The following is a 26,107-nucleotide window of genomic DNA, read 5'->3' as shown; positions in this document are numbered from 1 at the left end:
ATGATCCAAAATCTTGGAAATAGAATGGAGAAAATACAAGAAACGTTTAATAAGGACCTAGAAGAACTAAAGAGTAAACAAACAGAGATGAACAACACAATAAATGAAATCAAAAATTCTCTAGAAGGTATCAATAGCAAAATAACTGAAGCAGAAAAACGAATAAGTGACCTGGAAGATAAAATAGTGGAAATAACTACTGCAGAGCAGAATAAAGAAAAAAGAATGAAAAGAATTGAGGACACTCTCAGAGACCTCTGGGACAACATTAAATGCACCAACATTCGAATTATAGGGATCCCAGAAGAAGAAGAGAAAAAGAAAGGGACTGAGAAAATATTTGAAGAGATTATAGTTGAAAACTTCCCTGATATGGGAAAGGCAATAGTTAATCAAGTCCAGGAAGCACAGAGAGTCCCATACAGGATAAATCCAAGGAGAAACACGCCAAGACACATATTAATCAGACTATCAAAAATTAAATACAAAGAACAAATATTAAAAGCAGCAAGGGAAAAACAACAAGTTACACATAAGGGAATCCCCATAAGGGTAACAGCTGATCTTTCAGCAGAAACTCTGCAAGCCAGAAGGAGTGGCAGGACATATTTAAAGTGATGAAAGAGAAAAACCTACAACCAAGATTACTCTACCCAACAAGGATCCCATTCACATTTGACGGAGAAATTAAAAGCTTTACAGACAAGCAAAAGCTAAGAGAATTCAGCACCACCAAACCAGCTTTACAACAAAAGCTAAAGGAACTTCTCTAGGCAGGAAACACAAGAGAAGGAAAAGACCTACAATAACAAACCCAAAACAATTAAGAAAATGGTAATAGGAGCATACATATCGATAATTACCTTAAATGTAAAAGGATTAAATGCTCCCACCAAAAGACATAGACTGGCTGAATGGATACAAAAACAAGACTTATATATATGATGTCTACCAGAGACCCACTTCAGACATAGGGACACATGCAGACTGAAAGTGAGAGGATGGAAAAAGATATTCCATGCAAATGGAAATCAAAAGAAAGCTGGAGTAGCAATTCTCATATGAGACAAAATAGACTTTAAAATAAAGACTATTACAAGAGACAAAGAAGGATGCTACATAATGATCAAGGAATCAATTCAAGAAAATGATATAATCATTGTAAATATTTATGCACCCAACATATGAGCACCTCAGTACATAAGGCAAAAGCTACAGCCATAAAAGGGGAAATCAACAGTAACACAATCATAGTAGGGGACTTTAACACCCCACTTTCACCAATGGACAGATCATCCAAAATGAAAATAAATAAGGAAACACAAGCTTTAAATGATACATTAAACTAGATGGACTTAATTGATATTTATAGGACATTCCATCGAAAAACAACAGAGTACACTTTCTTCTCAAGTGCTCATGGGACATTCTCCAGGATAGAGCATTTCTTGGGTCACAAATCAAGCCTTGGTAAATTTACGAAAATTGAAATTGTATCAAATATCTTTTCTGACCACAGTACTATGAGACTAGATATCAATTACAGGAAAAAATCTGTAAAAAATACAAACACATGGAGGCTAAACAATACACTACTTAATAACCAAGAGATCAATGAAGAAATCAAAGAGGAAATAAAAAAATACCTAGAAACAAATGACAATGAAAACACGATGACCCAAAAACCTATGAGATGCAGCTAAAGCAGTTCTAAGAGGGAAGTTTATAGCAATACAATCCTACCTCAAGAAACAAGAAACATCTCAAATAAACAACCTAACCTTACACCTAAAGCAATTAGAAAAAGAAGAACGAAAAAACCCCAAAGTTAGCAGAAGGAAAGAAATCATAAAGATCAGATCAGAAATAAAGGAAAAACAAATGAAGGAAACAATAGCAAAGATCAATAAAACTAAAAGCTTGTTCTTTGAGAAGATAAATAAAATTGATAAACCATTAGCCAGACTCATCAAGAAAAAAAAGAGAGAAGACACAAATCAATAGAATTAGAAATGAAAAAGGAGAAGTAACAACTGACACTGCAGAAATACAAAGGATCATGAGAGATTACTACAAGCAACTATATGCCAATAAACGGGACAACCTGGAAAAAATGGGCAAATTCTTAGAAAAACACAACCTTCTGAGACTGAACCAGGAAGAAATAGAAAATATAAACAGACCTATCACAAGCACTGAAATTGAGATTGTGATTAAAACTCTTCCAAAAAACATAAGCCCAGGACCAGATGGCTTCACAGTTGAATACTATGAAACATTTAGAGAAGAGCTAAGGTATCCTTCTCAAACTCTTCCAAAATATAGTAGAGGGAGGAACACTCATTCTATGAGACCACCATCACCCTGATACCAAAACCAGAAAAAGATGTCACAAAGCAAGAAAACTACAGGCCAATATCACTGATGAACATAGATGCAAAAATCCTCAACAAAATACTAGCAAACAGAATCCAACAGTACATTAAAAGGATCATACACCATAATCAAGTGGGGTTTATCCCAGGAATGCAAGGATTCTTCATTATACGCAAATCAATCAATGTGATACACCATATTTACAGACTGAAGGAGAAAAACCACATGATCATCTCAGTAGATGCAGAAAAAACTTTCAACAAAGCTCAACACCCATTTATGATAAAAACCCTCCAAAAAGTAGTTATAGAGGGAACTTACCCCAACATAATAAAGGCCATATACAACAAACACACAGCCAACATCATTCTCAATGGTGAAAAACTGAAAGCATTTCCTCTAAGATCAGGAACAAGACAAGGATGTCCACTCTCACCACTATTATTCAACATAGTTTTGGAAGTCCTAGACACAGCAATCAGAGAAGAAAAAGAAATAAAAGGAATCCAAATCGGAAAAGAAGAAGTAAAGCTGTCACTGTTTGCAGATGACATGATACTATACATAGAGAATCCTAAAGATGCTACCAGAAAACTACTAGAGCTAATCAATGAATTTGGTAAAGTAGCAGGATACAAAATTAATGCACAGAAATCTCTTGCATTCCTATACACTAATGATGAAAAATCTGAAAGAGAAATTAAGGAAACACTCCCATTTACCACTGCAACAAAAAGAATAAAATACCTAGGAATAAACCCACCTAAGGAGACAAAAAACCTATATGCAGAAAACTATAAGACACTGATGAAAGAAATCAAAGATGATACAAACAGATGGAGAGATATACCATGTCCTTGGACTGGAAGAATCAACATTGTGAAAATGACTATACTACCCAAAGCAATCTACAGATTCAGTGCAATCCCTATCAAACTACCAATGGCATTTTTCACAGAACTAGAACAAAAAAATTTCACAATTTGTATGGATACACTAAAGACCACGAATAGCCAAAACAATCTTGAGAAAGAAAAACGGAGCTGGATTAATCAGGCTCCTGGACTTCAGACTATACTACAAAGCTACAGTAATCAAGACAGTATGAGACTGGCACAAAAACAGAAATATAGATCAATGGAACAGGATAGAAAGCCCAGAGATAAACTCACTCACATATGGTCACCTTATCTTTGATAAAGGAGGCAAGAATATACAATGTAGAAAAGACAGCCTGTTCAATAAGAGGTGCTGGGAAAACTGGACAGCTACATGTAAAAGAATGAAATTAGAACATTCCCTAACACCATACACAAAAATAAACTCAAAATGGATTAAAGACCTAAATGTAAGTGCAGACACTATAAAACTCAGAGGAAAACATAGGCAGAACACTCTATGAGATAAATCACAGCAAGATCCTTTTTGACCCACCTCCTAGAGAAATGGAAATAAAAACAAAAATAAACAAATGGGACCTAATGAAACTTAAAAGCTTTTGCACAGCAAAGGAAACCATAAACAAGACGAAAAGACAGCCCTCAGAATGGGAGAAAATATTTGCAAATGAAGCAAATGACAAAGGATTAATCTCCAAATTTATAAGCAGCTCATGTAGCTCAGTATCAAAAAAACAAACAACCCAATCCAGAAAATGGGCAGAACACCTAAATAGACATTTCTCCAAAGAAGATATACAGATCGCCAACAAACACATTAAAGGATGCTCAATATCACTAATCATTAGAGAAATGCAAATCAAAACTACAATGAGGTATCACCTTACACCAGTCAGACTGGCCATCATCAAAAAATCTACAAACAGGAAATGCTGGAGAGGGTGTGGAGAAAAGGGAACCCTCTTGCACTGTTGGTGGGAATGTAAATTGATACAGCCTCTATGGAGAACAGTATGGAGGATCCTCAAAAAATTAAAATTAGAACTAACATATGACCCAGCAATCCAGTACTGGGCATCTACCCTGAGAAAACCATAATTCAAAAAGAGTCATGTACCACAATGTTCATTGCAGCTCTATTTACAATAGCCAGAACATGGATGCAACCTAAGTGTCCATCGACAGATGAATGGATAAAGAAGATGTGGCACATATATACAACGGAATATTACTCAGCTATAAAATAAACGAAATTGAGTTATTTGTAGTGAGGTGGATGGACCTAGAGTCTGTCATACAGAGTGAAGTAAGTCAGAAAGAGAAAAACAAATACCGTATGCTAACACATATATATGGAATCTAAAAAACAAAACAAAACAAAAAAATGGTTCTGAAGAACCTAGGGGCAGGACAGGAATAAAGACACAGACATAGACAATGGACTTGAGGACATGGGGAGGGGAAGGGGAAGCTGGGATGAAGTGAGAGAGTGGCATGGACATATATACACTACCAAATGTAAAATAGATAGCTAGTGGGAAGCAGCCACATAGCACAGGGAGATCAGCTCGGTGCTTTGTGACCAGCTAGAGGTGTGGGATAGGGAGGATGGGAGGGAGACGTAAGAGGGAGGAGATATGCGGATATATGTATATGTATAGCTGATTCACTCTGTTATAAAACAGAAGCTAACACACCATTGTAAAACAATTATAGTCCAATAATGATGTTTAGAAAAAAAAAAAAAAAAGAAATGCATCTGGAACAAAATGGGCCGCAATGAATTTGAATTATTACTCTCATTTAAATATACATTTTAAAAGTATTGATATTGAAAATATGAAATATGTATTTTTAAATTTCTTGGTAATGTATATATCCCATACAATTATTAATAATGGAATAATTTGTGGTATAAATAAAATAGAAAATAAAATTATATCTGTTGATTTTGTAAATTTTACAACAAATATAAAGCTTCATTTTGTATTGTTGAATGAGCCTACCTTAAACCCAAAGTAAAGGTATTAGAAGTTAATATATATTTTAATTTTAAAAATATACACAATTACATGATATAAATTGAAAGAAGCTTTATATGAATGAATGGAATGTGTGACTACTGATTTATTTAATTTTGAAACATAAATTTTTATTTTCCTTTTGTAAGAGAGTTAGCACTAAATAAATGTATATGTATTCTAATGTAGAAAACTTTTAAAACAAATTTCTACAAATATAGATAAACAAACATAAATAATTAGACTAACTTTCTATCCTTGTCTCCATAAAATTAATTATAACATTTTCCCAGTAAGTTTGGTTACTTTTGTATGTTTTCCCTATTAACTGTAATTTACTTTAGATCAAGGTCTATGTGTCATTATATTTGTGTTCCCAGCTAATTTTTATACCTTATTACATAGGTGAAATATTAAGTGAGTGAAGTAATGAGTCAAATTTCAACCATCAGTTAATCACAAAATTTTTACTTAGAACCTTATATTCTATTATTCCCCTAAACACATTTACATTCCAGCTTATTCCTACTCTTGGAATACTCTCATTAAGGAAAAAAAAAAAATTGTATTCATCTTGCTTCTCTCCTTAATGCCATTACCTATATTTACCTTCTTGAATTAAAAATTCTACTTGATTTTTGAGATCCAGCTCAAATGCTCTTTTTTCTTAATAAGTATTTCCTAAGCACTCCAGTGTGAAATGATCCTTCTCTCTTCTGGCCTTTAATTCATCATATTCTCTATCTCTATCATTATATCTCCTATTTCATCAGAAATTCACGTAAGCATCCTGTTTTTAGATAGGAACAACATATTTATCTTTGTGGTGCCACAAAGATACTCTTTTTCTCAGAGTTGGCACCTAATTTATTATTAAGGAAAATATCTGGAATTTTAACATTTGATTCATATCCTTGATTTTAAATCTGATTGGGGGGAAGAAATCATTTTGTTTACAATAATCATGGAATGATGTTATTAAGAACAGTAATATTTAATTTTAATAGCATAGGTAATTTAAACCCCACTTAAGATTTGAGTTGAAAATTTCAGCTGAAAGAGAGATCAATATATATTACAGGATTTGTGAAAAGCATTATGGGTGAAGGTGGCCTTGACTTGGCCTTGTTTTATTTCTTTTACTAGCACATGTATTTATGATATATTTAAAATAGTTATAGGTAATAAAGTAAAGCATAACTGTTTGCAAAATTAGTAGACTAATTGTCCTTACATTTTACAGGAGTATATAAAAGCCAAGAAGCTCGCCTAATGTTACATATCTATCTTATTAAAGTACCAGCTCAAGCTTCTGTGAAGAAAATGAAGGAGGAAGATTGGGCCATGGATGGCTTTGTAAGTATAGTTCTTTAAAAGTCTGCTGCTAATTTTAATAACAAACTTATGCTTTGGTTTGTCATTAAAATTCCAGAAAAATCTAATTTCTAAATTGAGCTAATTAAACACACACACATATATTTACAGATGTGTAGCCATCACCACAGTTGATTTTAGAATATTTCCGTCACCTCGAAAAGAAACTCCATACCCTGTAGCTATCACCCAACCCATCCACCCCTCATTACCCCCACAACCCCAAGCAACCACAACTCTATTTTCTGTCTCTTTAGATTTCCCTGTTCTAGGCTTTCATATTTATGGAATCATATAATACGTGGTCTTTTGTGACTGGCTTCCTTCACTTATAATGGGAAACATGCCTCTTAAGGCCTAGGCTTGGAACTGACCGATTGTCAATTCCACCCACATTCCATTGACCAAAGCAAGTCACAGGACCAAATCCAGCTCAGTGAGGTAGAAAGTATACTCTTTCCATGGAGGTTGATGGGAAGGGGGGGGCAAAGGAGTGCATATATGTCGAACAGTAATCTAATCTACAAAGAACAGTATTATTATATTTTAATTTTTAATTGACCATTTATTTGCCTCATTCTGTTTCATCATATCATTGCCCTTTTTCTTGACAACAGGTTTCTTAGCCTAAAAGAAGTCTATAAATCTGTATCATTATGTTAATAACAAATCCCCTTTTTCCAGTATCATAATTATTTAAAGATTAAATTTTTAATTTTGCTTTTTAATGATGGCAGATTTTCACAGTGTTCTGTGTTTTCCATAGTAGAGAATATGGAGGAAGGAATTCTGCATAATATTCATTTCAGAGTAAAACTGAATATTTTCTAAGGCTGGGAAAATATATCTGTGGCCAGTCTTCAGTTTTAACCAAACTTATAAATACTTTTAGGTTTCTGCTGAGCCTGATGGAGCTACTTATGTATTTCAAGGATTTATTCAGGGCAAAGATTATGGGCAATTTGGACTACAAAGACTGGGTAATGTATTCATTTTCATTTTCATGTACTTCTTTTATTACTGCAGATATCATAAGAAAGTGCAATGGATTCTGAACATTAGGCACACTTACCATACTTTGAATTTTGCGTTGTCAGGACTATACATTGATACATTTGATAGACTTTTAAATATTTGCATTCTTCAGAGTATTGTTTCTCTGTGTTCCAGCTCCGTACAATGTTTAGTTTTTCAGCATATTTCTAATAAACATGACAAACTGCCTTGCCCTCAAGCAAGTAAAAAGGAGAAAAAGTGATATAGATATGAAAGAAAATATTAAACTGTAAATATTTTTATCATATGAGAATTGTAATACTTCTCTGCAATTTGAATATTGTCACAATTTTCTTACTGCTCCAAAAAAACATAGGGGCACTTTAACTCATAGAGTTTGGAAAGGGAAAATAACTTAGAGGAGTGAGCCCCGTTTTGGGACTTTGTGCTCTTCAGATATGTGAATTTTCCATGGTGGGAGGCACAGGGTTTTGTCATTTTTATTTCTAACTCTTCTAACACGTGTATAAACATTTAATGGGCTCGTTTGAATGTATTTATTAACATAGCTTTTGGTATATACTTTTCCCAAGGTGTACTGTCTCCCATTACTATATTGTGGTATTAATGCATAAAGAGTAAATTCAGGCTCTAAAATCTACTACTTGATGTTTATCTTAAAAATTCCATTGCTTTGAACTTTTACATAAGTTTATGAGTCCCTAGAAAAATAATGTATAAAAAAGGCACTAACATTTTTTAACCTGGACTAAGGTATGACTTAGTTGAATATTTATCAGAAAGGCAAATCAGTTTTCTCCAAATGAGCAATGTTAATAAGATGTCATTTCAGATAATGTCTTGCCAAAATTGTTAGTTTTAAAAGCAGGATAAAACATTTATTAACATAGTACATTAACACAGTTGTGTAAATGAATGCAAGATCTCTTCACATACTATTCCCTAAAGCATCTCAAGCACTACATGTCTAAAACAGCACCTATAGAAAAGGAACTATTTCTTTCTAAAAAAAAGAGCTTGTTATTTATTTTCTCTTCCCTAGTCACTGTGCCAACATGTTGACAAACCTGTTTTTCTCATTTCCTAACTGTGCAAATGTCATAACCATTTACTCAGCCCCAAGTAGAACATATCTAAATCCTATGCCTTCCTCTCCCTTTCATCCACACAGACAAGTTCCCCTGATTCTATCTTTTCATGCTCTTCCTAGTGCTGTAGTTCACACCTTAATTTCCATTTTTATCTAGGATGTTCCTACAATCTTCAAACAACTCTTGCTTTCAGACCAGACTCCCTCAAGTCCATCTCACCCTTGTCACTGTTCTAAATCTTGTATCTTATCACGGAGCCCTTTTTTTTTTTTTCCCCAAACACATCCAGTTGTTCCTCACTATAGGTGGGTGGAAAGTTTGGGCTCTTTAGAATCATATTTATGCCTTTTCAAATAATTTATCATTTTAGCCTCCTACTCCCTACCACATGTCCTTTCCACACAGACATGCCTAATGCTTGTCATGTCCTCTAAATATGCCACTCATCTTCCCATTTCTGGGCTTCTGATGGTCCTGCTTCCTCCCCTATTTGTTGTTCTATTGATTCTTCAAGGTCAAGCTCATAAGTCCTCCAGAAAACATTCTTACATACCACCAGATGGAATTACTCCTTCCTTTCCTAAAGCACATTGATCATGAATTCATCCTTGATATATGTACTGATTTGTGGCTCTGTATTCTTCCCACAATTGTATGAACTCTTCAGTTCAGAGACTCCACTTATTTTTTATTCTGTGTCCTTTCCTGGAAAAATATCTTATACATAGTAGGCATTGTGCAAAATTGTGTGGAAATGAGTTGAAGGAGTTTCGTGAATTAGTTTTGTTTACTATGTACATTTCCAAGTACATCTTGCAGATATTTCCAAGTAGATATCTTGAGCAAGGAAGAAATTAATTGGTTCACAAAACTAAAAAATCAAGTGTGATAAAGTAGGGTTGATTTTATAAGTTATTTTCTTATTTTATAGGACTGAATATGTCAGAAGGTTCAAATTCTTCAAATCAACCTCATGGTACAAATAGTAGTTCTGTGGCCATTGCTATTCTTGTGCCTTTTTTTGCACTTATATTTGCAGGATTTGGATTTTATCTTTATAAACAAAGGTAAGTTTGTTGATTTTAAGTATAAAGCATTTCCCAAATCTATGTTTCATGTTCTTTTTACTCTCTAGTTCAAATTCTAACTTACATTTTTTTTCTAGGTTGTTTAAATCTCTGTGTGCCAAATATTGCCACAGTTGTTGAAACCATTATTTCCCCTGCCTTTCCCTCCACCACGGCAATATACACACAACTAAAATTGCTCTGTTAAGTTGCACAAGCGTTCAACCTAACCCTTCCTCCTTTTTGCCTGTCAATTTCCTGGTACATAACTAATTGTATAAGTTATTTTTACATTATCCATATTGAAACTTTAGAGTTACAAATCTAAGTTAAGGTTTAAATTGAAAAGGTGATATCTGCTGCCAGATTTATTTAGAGAACTAGGAAGAAGCTGTGTCCAAACCCCTTAGGTAACCTGACAGTACTGATAGAGTTTACCCAGGGAGACAGACGATAAAATCCTCTAATCCTCTCATTTATCTCTGTTGCTTTTAGAAGATGATGGAATTAATATATTATATTTGTGATATATCCCATATATGACTATATAGATTATTCGTTGGTCCCTGTTCACTACATCCATTACAACATCCTGGTGAGGGGCTTCACTATGCGATTCTCCACTATTCGGGGCCATCCCTTACTAAGAAAAAATGTATGCCAAAAAAAAAAAAAAAAAAAGAAGAAAAAAGTATGCAGGTAACCAGAAGATAATTAAATGAATACCTAAATGTAACGTATTTTTCTCAAAACTGATGTTTTTATTATAAATGCCAGTCTGTATTATCTAAGAATGATTTATTTAATATTATGTAAATTTGTAACAATTGTGCATTAGCAGCTGTTTAGGCCTTGTCAATATCAAATGTTATTAATGCTAAAAATCATCACTAAATTTATTTATAAAGTAAGCTATGCTAATCTTTTTTATTATTGTGATAAAATACACATAACATAAAATCATTTAAACCATTGTAGGTGTACAGTTCAGTGACATTTAGTACATTCACAGTGTCCATCACCCCAAAAGGAAACTGTACCCACTAAGCAGTAACTCCCTACTCCTCCCACCCCTTCCCCAGGCAACTACTAATCTGCTTTCTGTCTGTTGGTTTGCCTCTTCTGGATATTTTATATAAATGGAATCATACAATATGTGACATTTTGTATCTGGCTTCTTGAATGTAATATAATGTTTTCAAGTTTTATCCATGTTATACCATATATCTGCACACTATTCCTTTATATGGCTGAATAATATTGCATTGTATGTTTGAATGTGTTGTGTTTAAATATGTCTGTTCATCAGTTGATGGGCATTTGGATTGTTCCTGTGTTTTTTCTATTATGAATAGTGCTGCTATACACATTTGTGTACAAGTTTTGTTTGAATATCTGTTTCAGTTTTTTTGAGTATGTACTCAAGAATGGAATTGCTGGATTATATGGTACTCCTCCATTTAACCATCCTAGTGAAGTGGTATCTCATGTGGTTTTGATTTACATTTCTCTAATTACTAATGACATTGAGCATCTTTTCATGTGCCTGTTGGTCATTTGCCTACATTCTTTGAAGAAATGCCTATTCAAGTACTTTGCCCATTTTTAAAATTGGGTTATTTGTCTTATTGTTGTTGAGATATGAGTTCTCTATGTATTCTGGATACTAGACCTTTTCGGATATATGGTTTGCAAATGTTTCTCTTTCTGTGGGTTGTAGTTCCACTCTCTTGATAGTGTTCTTTGATATACAAGTTTTTCATTTTGATGAAGTAAAATTTATTTCTTTTTTCTTTTGTTACTTGTGCTTAGTGTCATACCTAAGAAACCATTGCCAAATTCAAGGTCATACAACTTGTATGTTTTCTAAGAGTTTTATAGATTTTGCTCTTACATTTAGAAATGATTAGTTTTAAGTTAATTTTTATTGATGTGTAAACTTTCTAAAGCTTGATATTATTTTCCTTAATGCTGTAGCTCAATATTAGCAGAAGGAAATTCTTTTACATCTTTGTGATCCTTACCTAATTAGAAGGAAATGATGTTGCTTCTGTTTGTATTGTGAACGTAGTTTGAAAAAGGAGAGACAAATATGATCCATTAGAATTATGCACCTGGCAAGAGCAAGTTGTAAACAATATAATTTATATTATGTAACAATATATAGATGATGCTTTTGAAAGAAGCTTTAGATAGATTTTTTTTTTAATATTGTCATCATACAAATCACCTAACAATATTTAGTATGGAGAAAAATTCAGAAAATGCGTTAGGGGTAGTAAAATCACATAACGGCAAATACAAATTACACTAAAATAAATCGTTGAAATTTGTGGTGTTTGGTGTAAACAGAGGAGATTTATTTCAAAGCCTTTTTAGGAATTAGGTTTGAGAAACAGGTAAGGGCAAGTATGCCTTTGTTCCATTACAAACGTCAGCAAATTATGCAGTGGGATGTGGGAAAGAGAAACTAGAAATAAACATTAGTCAAAAAGGAGACAAAAAAAAAAAAAAAAAGGAGACAAAAAATGAAGCAGGAATTCAAGATGAGCAACTTATACCAGCCAGCCTAGATTCCATGTGTTTTATAAACTAATGGCAAATGTTCAGTTATCAGTAACTCTTTGGAAACTATTTTCATGACTTGAGTATCAGTATAGATAGTAATTTCTTCTTTGAGATTTTGAATTTACTTGCTCTACTGTATATAATTTTAAGCCAACTGAGTATTTATGTTTCTGGGATACTCCAAGCATCTTCCCAAATTAGGCGTCCGCATTAGATGTCTACTCTTCTTGGAACCCCCTTCTTATTACTGCAGAACTAACTCCTTATTGTCCTTCAAGTCTCAGATTAAATTTTGCCTCCTTAGAGATGCTTTTCCTTATTACCTCTCCTAAACTGGCTCCCAGATACTTCCTGTCCTGTAAACCATTTTCCTTTTCATCAAAACAGTTTTCATTATCTATTATTTTTCTTGTTTTATTATTTTTAATTGATTCATTGCTTTCTATCATTACACTATGAGCTGCATGAGAGTGATGACTTCATGTTTTTGTTAAAAAAAAAATATATATATATATATATATATATATATATATATATCCAATGCCTAGGATCATGCCTAGTACTTAATAGATGCTCAGTAAATATTTGAGGAGTGAAGAGTGGTGAGATTAAAATTCATCAGCATCATAATTTAGTTATATTTTACATGCTATTTCATAATGATAACATTATTTCATAAGAAAATTAATGAGAATAGCCATAATATCATTTATTTACACTTACTCATATTGGTGCTCTTTAAAAATATATATTGTATGTAAATAATAAATGTCACTCAGGATTTAAAAGTGACAGGTAAAATGTTCAAATGTGATGTATTGAGTTTATGGTTTCTCAATTAATACTTTCAAGTTACATTATCCATTAACAATGATAACTCAAGTACATTGTATTTGAGCCCTACTTTGCTATTTCTTGAAGAAAGTTAACATATAGCTAATCAATGTTCTCATCAACAGGACTGCACCCAAAACACAGTATACAGGATGTTCAGTTCATGAAAATAACAATGGCCAAGCAGCTTTTGAAAATCCCATGTATGACACCAACTCGAAGTCAGTGGAAGGGAAGGCAGTACGGTTCGATCCCAACTTGAACACAGTCTGCACAATGGTATAACGTGGCAACCTTTGCCTTCTTCAGAAGCTTGGAAATCGACACACAAAACAGTGCACATTTAGTTCACTGATAAACAAATTAAAGCACACTTTTCAGGACTTGCTGGGTCACCTTTTCCTGAGGAATGATAGAGAAGAGTGTTTTTTCATAAACTGGACCATAATTCTTCTTCATGTTTACCATGGAGAGTTTTACAGAAATCGGCTGCACTCTGAGAGTGCTTACTCACAGTTTATTTGCTTTTTTTAAAAAGGAGATTATTCTAAAACATAAACTTACTTGCATATATTGGAGGAGCATCCACTATCAGTATTTCTGTGCTTTATAAACTATATTAGAGGGACTGGGTTAAAAAAATGATATAGGGTAGAAAATAAGAGCTATACTTACAAGAGTCAATAGATCACTGACTTCTCTTTAACTGTCATGAGCTACATTACACCCATAAGTCTGTATTTCACACCACTCTATCAGCTGTTCCTTCCTATTAATTGAGTCATTGTTTTCTTTATTTCCCTGGTTATTTCAGATTGAGTCATGCCCTGAAATGTTTATGAGCTAGTTTGTGCCACAGAAGAGATAAGATTGCCCACTCTGATTTCACTCTCTGGTTTTTGTTCTTCAGCATCATATTGCTGTCTTTTTTTAGACTGGTTGTCATAGTTTCTGCAAATGGCAAGATCATCATGCTATCCTCCTGATTTCCCTCATTATGTTGTACCCAGTATTATTCAATGAGCCATGGGAAAGTGTTTAACTCCTTCCTTCAATCTGTTTTGTCACTCAGAAACGACTTTAGCTGCCAAAAATTATCTATAATAACAATGATTTTGCAGTTATCTGAGACACCAAACTTACCATTCTTTACCAAACTTTCCAATGTTTCTGCAAGAACAAATAGAACCTATTAATCTACTTATTTAGTTTATGATATATCTACTTATCCTTCCAGTTGAGCCTTCAAATTTATTTAACATTGTTTTGAACTTTTATCTAACAGTGAGTTAGAATTCTAAGTTTTTAAAATTTTTAACTTTTAGTCAACAATGAGTTAAACATATATTTTGGACCAGCCCCTAATCAAAATGACTAAAAAAAAAAAATTAATTTCAAATCACCAATATAAATTTATTTCCTAAAGTTGTGGATTTACCAAATTTTCATATATTTTAAAATTTCTATACTCTTATTCTTAAGAAGCAGCTTTCAGATATGACAGGTTTCTTTCATAGTCAAATTAAGATATGTATTTGCAAGTTATTGGTGGCTCATTTACCACTGTATCACAGTAATGCCAGGATTTTGATTTAATAGGTCATTGTCTTCTTTTTATAGCATGTTTTATTTCATAGAATAAATTATGTACCCAGTGTGAACACTTTGTTCTTGTCCCTTTCAAATATGGATAAACTTGTAAACAGTCTGGACTTTTTGTATCATGAGACAGAGTGCCTAAGAGAAATCATTGCACCTGGAGCGCTACTTGGATCTATGTCTACAACATATAGTGAATTTCTTGTAAACCACTTTGAGATACATTGTTTTGGAAATTCATATAATTTTCTCAACATTGTACTCTACTGACAGGATGCTGTTTTAAATTTTATTCCATCAGTTATTTATTCTTGTTTATTCAAATGACTGCAATAACAATGATTCATTCATTAATGTTAAGGTTAATACATTTAAGATCTTGTTTAAACAATGTTTCTTCTGCAACTGGCTACTCCTCTTATATTAATGCATACACTTTTGTAAAGAAGTATATTTTTATGAAAAAAAAACTTTGTAAAAGTATGATGTAAATTTTCAGTGCAATGTAAACAAAATAAAAATGGATAATTGCTTTTGTAAAATGTGTATTCTTTACAAAGTTGTCTGTCAGTGTACTGGTTAGTAAAAGGAAAGAAGAGCCCATCTTTATTTGGTGTTGTAAAGTTCAGAAACTGCATATTACATATACTTAGTCCACAACATAATAATAACATATGGGTGTTTTTCTTCTCTATATTCTGTAGTTTCCCAAGTGTAACACTGTTAAAAGTAAGTACATTCCCAGTAAACGTAATAGTATCATAAGAACCTCATCTTAGAATTTATATTAAATGTAAATACTTTAATAATGCATACTATCTAAATTTAGATATACCTGATGATTTCTAGTGTTTCTGTAGTACATTTTCTTAGAGATATTTATGTTAAGCATGCTTCAAAAGTATGAACCCAATAAGCTTTTGAATTGCTCCATTAAACTAATATGAACAAACAAATCTGTCTTTCCAAGATGGAACATGTAAAGTTTTGTACTCAAGAAAGTTATCAAGTTTCTCTAAAGTTCAAATCACAAGTTATTTAAATTCAATTTTATTAGATAACTATTTTTCACAAAATACATTGTCTTTATATTTCAAAACCTCAAACTCCAGCCTTTACAGTCTATCTCTGTTTATTACACTTTATTTTAGAAATAAATGTTTCTTGATATAATTGTACTTTCTGTTTTAACTTTGTTAACTCTATTACCTCTACCTTTCACTCACTTCACATCTTCTATATTTTCTCTTCTTGTTCTTTGTCTTTATTTTTACTCCTCCCTGATTTTTTTCTTTTCCTCCCTTTTCATTTTTCAAATTTTTAATTTGTTTTCTTTCTTTTGATGTTTTTCTTAACATCCTTTCCTCTTTTACATGTCTTATCCTTTTTAGCCTTTTATTATTTCTCTTTCTTTATATTCTCTTTATCTTTTTAATGCTCTCAAAGGTAAGCAGCAATTTTAGTGGAAGTAATTGTATTTTTCTCTTTTCCCAGCTTTATTGAAGTATAATTAACAAAATTATAAGATATTTAAAATGTATAACGATGATTTGATAAATGTACATAGTTTTTTTTTTTTTTCTTTTTTTGGTGAGAACAGTTGAGTTCTACTCTGTTAGCAAATTTCAATTAAGGAAGTAATTTAAAAGAGCTTTCTTGAGCTTCCCTTATATTTAAGAACATTAAAGCCATAGGTTCGACCCAGGATCTATTGATAATGGAGCCTAATGAAAATGATTGTGGAGATAAACCAAAGGTCAGATTTACTTTACCTGTTCTTTACACTTACAAGTGAGGGGAAAAAAGCCATAACATTAGCTAAAGGAGTCAATAAAAATAACTAGATGATGCTCTCTTAAAGAGAATAAGAGAATCTATTGCCTGTCAAAGTATTAATCTGTAAATATCTATAAATTTAAAATAGGCATAAAGTAAGGTAAAACGAACATCTATAAAATTATAGAAGCTCATAAGTCTAGGAAATAATTTAGAATGGGCAGTTTGAAATTTGGCTGAAAGAAATATTGATTTGCTTCTTTTCTTTTTCTTTTTTTTTTAGGATGACTTTGGAGGAAAGGGAATATTGATCTGAGAAGACATACATGTGTAAAAATCTGAGAAATGTCTTTCTGCCATCACTTTCATGAGCTGGGTATTCTAAAGTAATTTAAGAGCAGATTTAAAAGTTACCAGGGAGTAGAAATGGCCACTGGACATTAGATTTCATTCTTCAGTATACAAAGCAACAGAACTAGTGAACCCCTGCCAGATACTTCCCCAACTTTTAATAAGTTCCCATGTGTAATAATTGTATTAATCTTGAAAAAGAAGTATATTCTACACATTCAAATTCATAACTATAAGTTGTGTTGCAAACATAAAACAAAAAATCTGTGCTTAAACTCTCATAAGATCCAAATCTTGCTTGTAACTATTTGCATACCTCTGAAAATAGGGATGAACCCATATGCTTTGGCAGGACTAATGAAATACATAGAGAAAAATATAGATCCATCTACATGGTATGAATTAAAATAAACCAAAAGGCCTTCCTTCTCAGTAAGTATCTTCTTCATACCCTTGAGTTAAGATTTTATATCTCCTGAAGGAACTTATTAGAAAGAAATATGTTATCTGGAGAATGTCACAAGATAGCATTGTAATCCCAATAAGTAAATTAACACAGCTATTATAGAGCAAGTTAGTCTAGCAACTGCTCCTAATCTCTTTATTTTTAAACCAGGACTTTTCCAGTCTGTAACACCCTTTTTAGGATGAAATTTTTAAATGCATAAAATGAAATAAAAAGGAAATTAATGATAATATAATAGTATAAAAATATTTTTAAATATTCTACATATATATGAATATATATACTTATATATAGATACTAATACATACATATATATGTACTTCTCTAGTGATACGTTAAAAAAGCAGTGGGCCTAAAAATTTCTGTAATTTCAAAGAGTATCATAAGCACTATTTTGAGATATTCATAACATTTAACATAACATAAAATATCTGTGATTTTTATTAATGACAAAATCAGAGATTATTTTTACCCAGCTTTTTACTGAAGGAAATACTATATTTTAATGAGAAGAACAATGAAGATAAAGGTGTAGCATTTTCCCACCCATGTTTACAAATTTTTTAAATTCTATCTGCATACCAGGTTAAGAACCCTGCTTTAGCGATTAGAATTTACAGCAAGTACATTGTGATGGGACAGGGAAGAAAACATTGTTCTCTTGAGCTATTGGCAATGAAAATTGAGTGCTTAAGTTGGACTTTAGTTACCAAATAACAACATAAAGAAGAAACATTTCTAAGAAGAAATCCCTAATGGGAAAGAGTGAGTATAAATAGTAAAATGTCATTAATTAATTTATTAATACAGCAAATATTTTCTAACACTAAACATGTGCATACTACTCTACTATGAAGTATAATGGCTATTGGATGAATAAAAGTATAAGAAACACATGGATCGTAAAGTTTTGTCAAGCTATAAAAAATTCTTAAAGTGTATATAGAAGATATCACATAATAATTCTATGTGGTAACTATGTTCATTTCTGTAAGCTTTCACTCTCACTTTTTCTGTTAATTAAAATTGACTTCTCCTACTGGAGAATGGACTTGAGGATACGGAGAAGGGGAAGGGGAAGTTGGGACAAAGTGAGAAAGTGGCATGGACATATACACTACCAAACGTAAAACAGATAGCTAGTGGGAAGCAACCGCATAGCACAGGGAGATCAGCTCTGTGCTTTGTGACCACCTAGAGGGGTGGGATAGGGAGGGTGGGAGGGAGGGAGATGCAAGAGGGAAGAGATATGGGGACATATGTTTATGTATAACTGATTCACTTTGTTATAAAGCAGAAACTAACACACCATTGTAAAGCAATTATACTCCAATAAAGATGTTTAAAAAATACAAATATAAAAAAAATAAATAAAATAAAATTGACTTCTATGGAATTATAAGCAAGTCCTTGACTAGCCTACTGAATAAGATTAAGGAGTATAGAAGTGATTTGGGTTATGTGACATCAATACATATTCTTCAGAATATTCAGAATTTGATGGAGTTAATTGTAAACTGCATATTAGGTCAATTTAATATCATGGAAAATTTGGACATTTCTTGACAAAATGATCATAAACTATTCACAGTATCAATGGGGAATTTCTGGTTTTCTTTTCACTTCATCTGTATATGTTTTCTTAGGAATCTTTATTGCAGCTTTATGTATAAAATGCCATTTGCAGTTTAATTGAAGAAAAAAGCACCTGAAGTTTCAATACAAATCAATTAGACAAAACAAGGGTCAAATTTATATTTAAAGATATGCTATTATTGGGTAAGGGAAATCAGTATTTCTTTTTGCCTAGTAATTCTACTCAATAGGTTATCCAGAGGAAATAATCAGGGAGAGATACTTGACATGACTTTTCAAATCATGCATTATTTGTATATGGTGAAAAATATATCACTAGTTACCAGTGTATAAGCAGCATAAATATTCGCTGATCTGGGATTGCATTAGAAATTACCATACATATATAACTAATTATTAAAAATCATGTTCAAAATTAATCATACGAAGAAGACTTCAATTTTTTAAAACAAAACTACTCTTTCTCTCACTCCCTTTTTCTCTTTCCATTTTCCTTTTTATTCCAAATACAAACATATATAAACATAAATGTCTTGAAGCAAAGAAATAAAATACAAATAATCACAATTATCAGGAGTGTGAATAATTACAATCTTTTTGTTTGACTTTTTTCCAGGAAGGCATATATGTTAATCACATTATAAAAAATATAGTTTTAAATGAAAAAAACTTAGTTTGAAATTTAAAAAGTAGATTTTACTTTGATGATAACTTTTCTTAGAAGAGTATTCAGACCTAGAAGTGAGTTAAGGAGACTCACTCACATCAACTCTGTCAATATGAAAACAAAAACAAAAACAAAACAAAAACTAAGAACTAAAGGGATAATGTCATATACAGCAAACTGTTTAAATGACTTAAAGTGAGAAAAATTAATAAATCCATTGAATGATAGATGTTTATCAAATATCTATGTATTTTTACTTTATTTTTGCTGCTTGAATTGCATCAAAAGTGCCCAGAATAAGAATATTGGACAAATAGGTAATTTTTTCCTTTGAAAGGTAAACTTTCTCTAAAAAATGTAACTAAAGTAATGAAAAGAATCTGAGCTAATATTTTTATCTTTATTCTCTATATTTTAGGAAATCAATACTTCTCCAAATAACTGTAACAGTGTATGTTTTACTTTACAGAACATTTTAAGACATGTGACAAACCTTAAAAAATACCTGACCAGAAGTTGTCTTTTTTTTTTTATGATCATTTGTTTGAGCTTCTGCAGTTAATGAATCTCTTTTTCCTTAAAGCAGTTCCACTATCCAACCTATTTTCTTTTTCTACATTTCATTTTCTGTTACTAAGATGTATTTAAAGTACTTTTACTTTGAATAGTGCCATGTAACTAAGTGCAAGGCATCATTATTAAGTGACACTTTAAAATATTCCTTAACACTGTAAAGAAGCAGAAACCATATTATTTTCCAGTAATTTAATAAGTGGTTTCTTTATTTAAAGGACATTTTAGCAGTTCATATGTCCCTTGTCTCTTGAATAGAACAAGTTTCCCCTAGAAACTCTCTGAACATTTAACATGCTAATGTTCATCTTGAATATTGAAGATGAGAAAATAAATGAAATATTTCAAAAAATATTTAACCATGGAACACTTATTAACTTATTAGCATTACATAGACTGCCAGCATTTCTTGGAACATAATTTAGAAAAAGACCTACAGCACCTTTGGCATGTTGGGAAGATACACATAAGCATACAAATATTTATTGTTATAATTTGTCTAGAGGTTGGCTTCTCTCTAAACTAATGAAGCATTTCAATCAAATTATTTACCTTGATTGATATATCTTATTTAATACCTGAAATTGTAGACAAGGAATAATACATTGCAACTCAATGAAGATTTATTTGTAAATTCTGATACGTTGCCAGTATGAGTTTTAGTCACAGCCAAAAAAAAAAAAAGAATTTACCACACTAATGATTGTAGTTCACAAAAGTGACTGAATGAGGAAAAATAATTAGTATTTTCAAAGTATTAGTAAGTGTGAAATGTACTAAAGCATCAACAAATATGAATCAGCACACCGTTCAGAAAACAATCAAAAAGTATTTTTGCTCTAAGTGTATTTTATGGGCAAAGAAACCTACATAAGAGAAACTGCACAGAAATATATATATTTTTTATATTCCTTTTCCATTATTTTATCCTCTTTATCACCTTCCCATAGTAACTTTCAAAGTCTTCCAAGCAAAACAAGTTCATGCTCTTATAATCCCTCTTACCTACATTAACTGTAGCTAATATATTAATGTATTTATGTGATAAAAGGTCTGACCTTCATATAAATTGTGTGAACCCTTCCAAGGTCAAATTGCATTCATGTTTGTAGCTCATTCCACTGAGGGAGGCTGTGACTGAAGTGGGAAGAAAAATTAACATTTATTGATATCAATTATTTACCTGGGAACATGTTGCATATATGTTTATTAAGCATTATGTATAAAATATATTCCATTTAATACTTTTGTTGCAGTTCTGTAATGAAGATATTTAAATCTTTGCAGATAGTAACTAGCATAAAATAAATGCTAAATCAAAGCTTTTTGGATAAAGGTGACCCTACATTTCCTCTCCTGACTGAAGGGCTGACACTATAAAATTATTCTGCTTTGTGGTAAGGCTCTAAATTTTATAAAGGATATGTAGCAATATTACTTGAAAGTATTTTGTGATAAACATAAAATGGACTAAGATCCAAATGATATTAATAGTATTAATATTAATTGCACAAGAATTCAAATGTTTGGTGTTTTTTCATAATTATGCTATTTAGAAAGAATTTCTTACTCAAATTTGATCAGCTAAGAGAATACCCTTTAAGATCCTATGCAAAGGTTTTGATGTGAGAAAATGCAAATTTCTAGTTTGGGACACTAAATGAAACTGATGTATTATTCATCAGGCATACATGGGATATCAACTTTAAGATAGAATTTTTTAGAAATCGCTTAACAATGAAATGTCAGTGGCTCTGAAATGAGTATTTCATCAGTGCTCTCCACATACCTTCCTTGATTTCGGCAATTTCTTTCTATTCTAGAAAGTGTGTCAGTAACTAACCAACATCAACTCTTTAGTGAAATAGACTTATTTAATAATTATTTTCTTTCTTTGTAGTGAAATTAATATTGATTATGTTTTGTTCATGTGATATAAAACAAGTGTTTGCATTTATTTGATTTTAAATGTGTTAGAATTAATGTCCTTCAGCAGAAGACCACTGGGAACACACATATGTTTGAACAAATTTAGTTAATTACTTGTTCCAGTGAAGGAGAACAAGAACGCTTGCCATGGTTCCCCAGGGTGTGTCTCAGTAAGAGAGTGTTAGAGGATTTTTGCTTGTGTTAGATGATTTTGATGAATTTACAGAAGTGAGGTTTTTCTCTAGATTGGAAGCAGGAGTAATTTCTATGATTGAGCATTTTAATAAACCTTAAGAAGAAAGAAACACTAGACTGGAGTTTAGCCATAACTTGTAAAGATTGTTACTTGTATTGGTCAGAAAAGGGGGATGTTTGGTCATTTTTGTGGCTTAGATAATGCTCATGTTTTGTCTTGTTCAGACATGATTAAGGAGTGATCTTATATTTGTCTTGATACATCATAGACATCTAATATTGATGGTCTGTGAAATTGTCCATGTTTAATAGGAGAACATCAGGATCTAGCTGTAGTCCCAGGCTAGCTTGTAGCTACACCAAGTCCTGGCTGATTGTACCAGGCCAGCTCCCGGATGTCAGGGGCTGTTTTTCTCTATCTCAGAGGTATTCTTCTTTGGACTAAATGCTAATATGGTTTCAACTAAATTTAGGCTCAGAGAAAAAGTAGCTCTTTTATTTCTTCCTTTAGCTTTAATTAAGGGAATATGTTAATTCAGTTGCAGAATATTTCAGTAATGTTATCAATTGAAATGTTTCGTTAAAAGTTTATTGTCATAGGGGATTATTCGTTATCTTACTGTACAGATTTTTTATTACTACATTTATTATAATTTATGATAATAGATTTTTAGTAAACTATGAATGTGTCTTCATAAATCCCAAATATTTAGAAAATACTTAAATAGCATATATATGTATTAGTTTCATAACATGAGAACTAGATGCCCATTACAAATGTGGCTGTAAAGAAATATGTGTATGGTGGTTGAAATTTCTAGGTAATGAGTATGTGATTATATACACTGAACTTAGGTGAATTTTTGTTTACATTATTAGCATTTCTGAAGGAACATCTTTTTGCCTACTTAGAAACCTGTTTTAAAACTTTGAATTATTTGTATTCACCTAAAACTCAGTATATCAGACTAGACAGTTTCCAAATTTTGTGGCATCTATCTCAGTGGTTTGCATCCCAGCTATTAGGTCGTTCATGCCATTAATGTGGTTGTCATCCCTAACAGTTCTATTACCTTCATTTCCCATAGGCCAGTGTATGACAATGTTATGTTAATTTTACCTACTAAATATTTATTGGGTTCATTCATTCTTCTCCCATCCCATTGCTAGTCCAAGCTAGCATCATCTCTTGACCTACTCAGTGCAGTAGCCTGCTAAGTGCCTTCTCCACATCTAGTCCTGTTTATTCTCATCTGTTCTTTATAAAGCAGCCATAGTGAGGTTTTCAATTACAAATCTTGCTTTGTGATAAGTTACATAATAAAGTCTATCCAGGTGAAACATGGAAGAAGAAGTGATTAACCTGTTGGATGAAGCTGATTCTAAAATAAAACACTTTTAGTTAATTCTTGAAGGGTGAATGAGAGTCCAAAAGGTAGATAGTGATAGAAAAGGGTAGTAAAGGGAAGATTTCAGGCAGACTAGTAACACAAAGACATAATATGGAGAGATACAGGTATGCTAGAGTAAAATAGTTGTTTAGGAATCCTGAAGCCCAGGGTACATTTGGAGGAAAAATAAAAAACGAAACTAGAAACTTAAGAAGTATAAGATCAGTAAAGTCCCTGTATGCTATGCTATGAAGGTTCAACTCTTCTCAGTATTAAATTGGGATCCAATGAAGATTTTAAAGACACAATAACAGTACTAAATTTTTGTTTAGAGGAAAAAATTGCTCTGGAAGCAGAGAAAGACAACATATTAAGGGAGATGAGCTTAGACTAAAAAGTTTGGTGGGAAGACATTAACAAAATTCTAATGAAGTCTGTTAGGAACCTGATGTAAAGCAGTTCTAGTTGGCTTGGAATCCATGTGTGTATTGAGGTGATATAGAGGAGATGGACTTAGAAAAATGTGATAAAAATTGTGCAGGGAGATAGAGAATGACAATGGATTAAAGAAGTCTAAATGGACTCTCCAATATTCTGGTTTGGGGAGTCACGATGGAGAATGATATGCTGGCCAAAATAAAGTGTAAGAGAAGTAATATACAGGTCAATCAACATAAGAGAGGAGGTCTTAAGCCCAGTTTTAAATATATTGAGTCTCTGGGATTCGTTCCTCTCCCAAATAGGGAGCTACAAATATGGATCATCCTAGAGCACGGGAAGTGGAGAGCAGTTTTTATTTGGAGTTATAGGAGCTAAATGAGGGGGTGGGGCTGCCTATGAGACTATATAGGATATATATGATTCCAAAGTGATTTTTCCCCCTAAACCAAAATTTAATACAGTTACTAAGCCTTTAAAATCTTCACTGGATCCCAATTTAATATAAAGAAGAACTGAAACTTCATAGTATAGCATACAAGACTTTCCTGATCTTGTACTTCTAAAGTTTCTAGTTTTATTTTCTTATCTTTCCTCCAAATATATAGAGCATGAAAGAAGATGGTTAAGACAGGCAGAACACTACAGACAACTTCTCTTTAAGAGCGACTAGTCTGGAATGATTTCACACTGTTTTACATTTGCACATTTTATTCTTCTACTTTCCCTTGGTACTTCTGAATATTTGATTTTTATTTTTGAAGTTTTGTTTTTGTTATTTTAACACCAACCTATTTCAACTATGCTCAGGGAAAAAGAGAAAGACGACTTCTTGCAACAGAGCATTAGAAGACATATGAAACTGAAATCCCAGGAGCTTGAAAGTTTGTGGAAGCTTGAATCAAAGTTGGGAGAATTCTAAGGAGCAAATTTTAAATTCAGTGGAGGAAGTTAAAGACATTTAATGAGTCTTTTTCCTCCTGTCTGGTAAATTCTCTTACCAGGAAAAAATACATTCACAAATAATCAGATTTGCTTTAAATTATTGCTCTACTTTTATCAGGTAAGTTCTTAAAGGTGATTGACAACTTTTTCCGAAAAAATTATAGCTGCAATACAATGGGCCAGTTACAAACAAGCTTACCATTTCTTTTTCAATTAGTCTTGTTTGCACATATAGATTTCAAAATCCCTCCAGGACAGAGATTAAATTTCATAGAAGTATATTTTACTGTACACTTCCTGAGGATCCAAGTATGGTGGAAAGCATGGAATAACCACCCAATAAATATTGCACAGTTGCTTGTTTGGTTATTAGTTTTAGCCCATCATCTTCAAATTTGAGGACACAGTCCAGTGGTTAAGATGCTTTGCTTCCACTGCAGGGAGCACGGTTCGATCCCTGGTCGGAGAACTAAGATTCCCACATGCCATGTGGCATGGGCAAAAATTAAAAAAAATAATAAGAAGTAAACATGTAAAAATAGACTTAAAAGTATTCCAAGAATGCACGTAAAAATGCAGTTAGGAAATGGCAGAGGAGACTATAATCATTCCAAAAAAGTCAACGTATTTAGTAGGAAGAAAGGAGATATGTCGAATGAAAGAGAAATCATGATCAACATGGAAGAAAACTAAACAAAATTAAATGTAAAAAAAGTAAAATAAACTGTTTAATATTAAATGTAGTTCAATGGAATTTTCACCCGTTACTAGTCTACTAAGTTGTGAACAAAAGCAAATGAATAATTTCTTTAAAAATTTTGCTTTGAAAATATGTGTGGGAGTAGTTTATTTTAAAGTGGTACATGCAACTTAGCTCCTGTGTCATTATTCTAGTAATAGCCAGTCTCCTACATTGTGATTTCTGTTACAGCTC

The 26,107-nt window shown here is 32.2% G+C and overlaps 1 protein-coding gene across 2 annotated transcripts in view; it reads left to right on the top strand.

Annotated features, from left to right (window-relative positions):
* Positions 1-25,574, top strand: part of CSMD3 (CUB and Sushi multiple domains 3) — a 1,197,521-nt gene extending 1,171,947 nt beyond the window's left edge. For both annotated transcript variants that reach the window (XM_082433293.1, XM_082433292.1), the window contains 4 exons: positions 6,540-6,652; positions 7,563-7,650; positions 9,710-9,845; positions 13,373-25,574. In XM_082433293.1, coding sequence (XP_082289419.1) covers positions 6,540-6,652; positions 7,563-7,650; positions 9,710-9,845; positions 13,373-13,532 — 497 coding nt within the window. In that variant the 3' untranslated portion in view covers positions 13,533-25,574. The remainder of the gene's footprint in view (positions 1-6,539; positions 6,653-7,562; positions 7,651-9,709; positions 9,846-13,372) is intronic.
* Positions 25,575-26,107: the final 533 nt, after the last annotated feature.

Source organism: Balaenoptera physalus (assembly GCF_965194825.1).
Source record: "Balaenoptera physalus genome assembly, chromosome: 17".
NCBI lineage: Eukaryota > Metazoa > Chordata > Mammalia > Artiodactyla > Balaenopteridae > Balaenoptera > Balaenoptera physalus.
The sequence above is the reverse complement of the archived record's forward strand: the minus strand, read 5'-3'. Positions and strand labels throughout refer to the sequence as shown.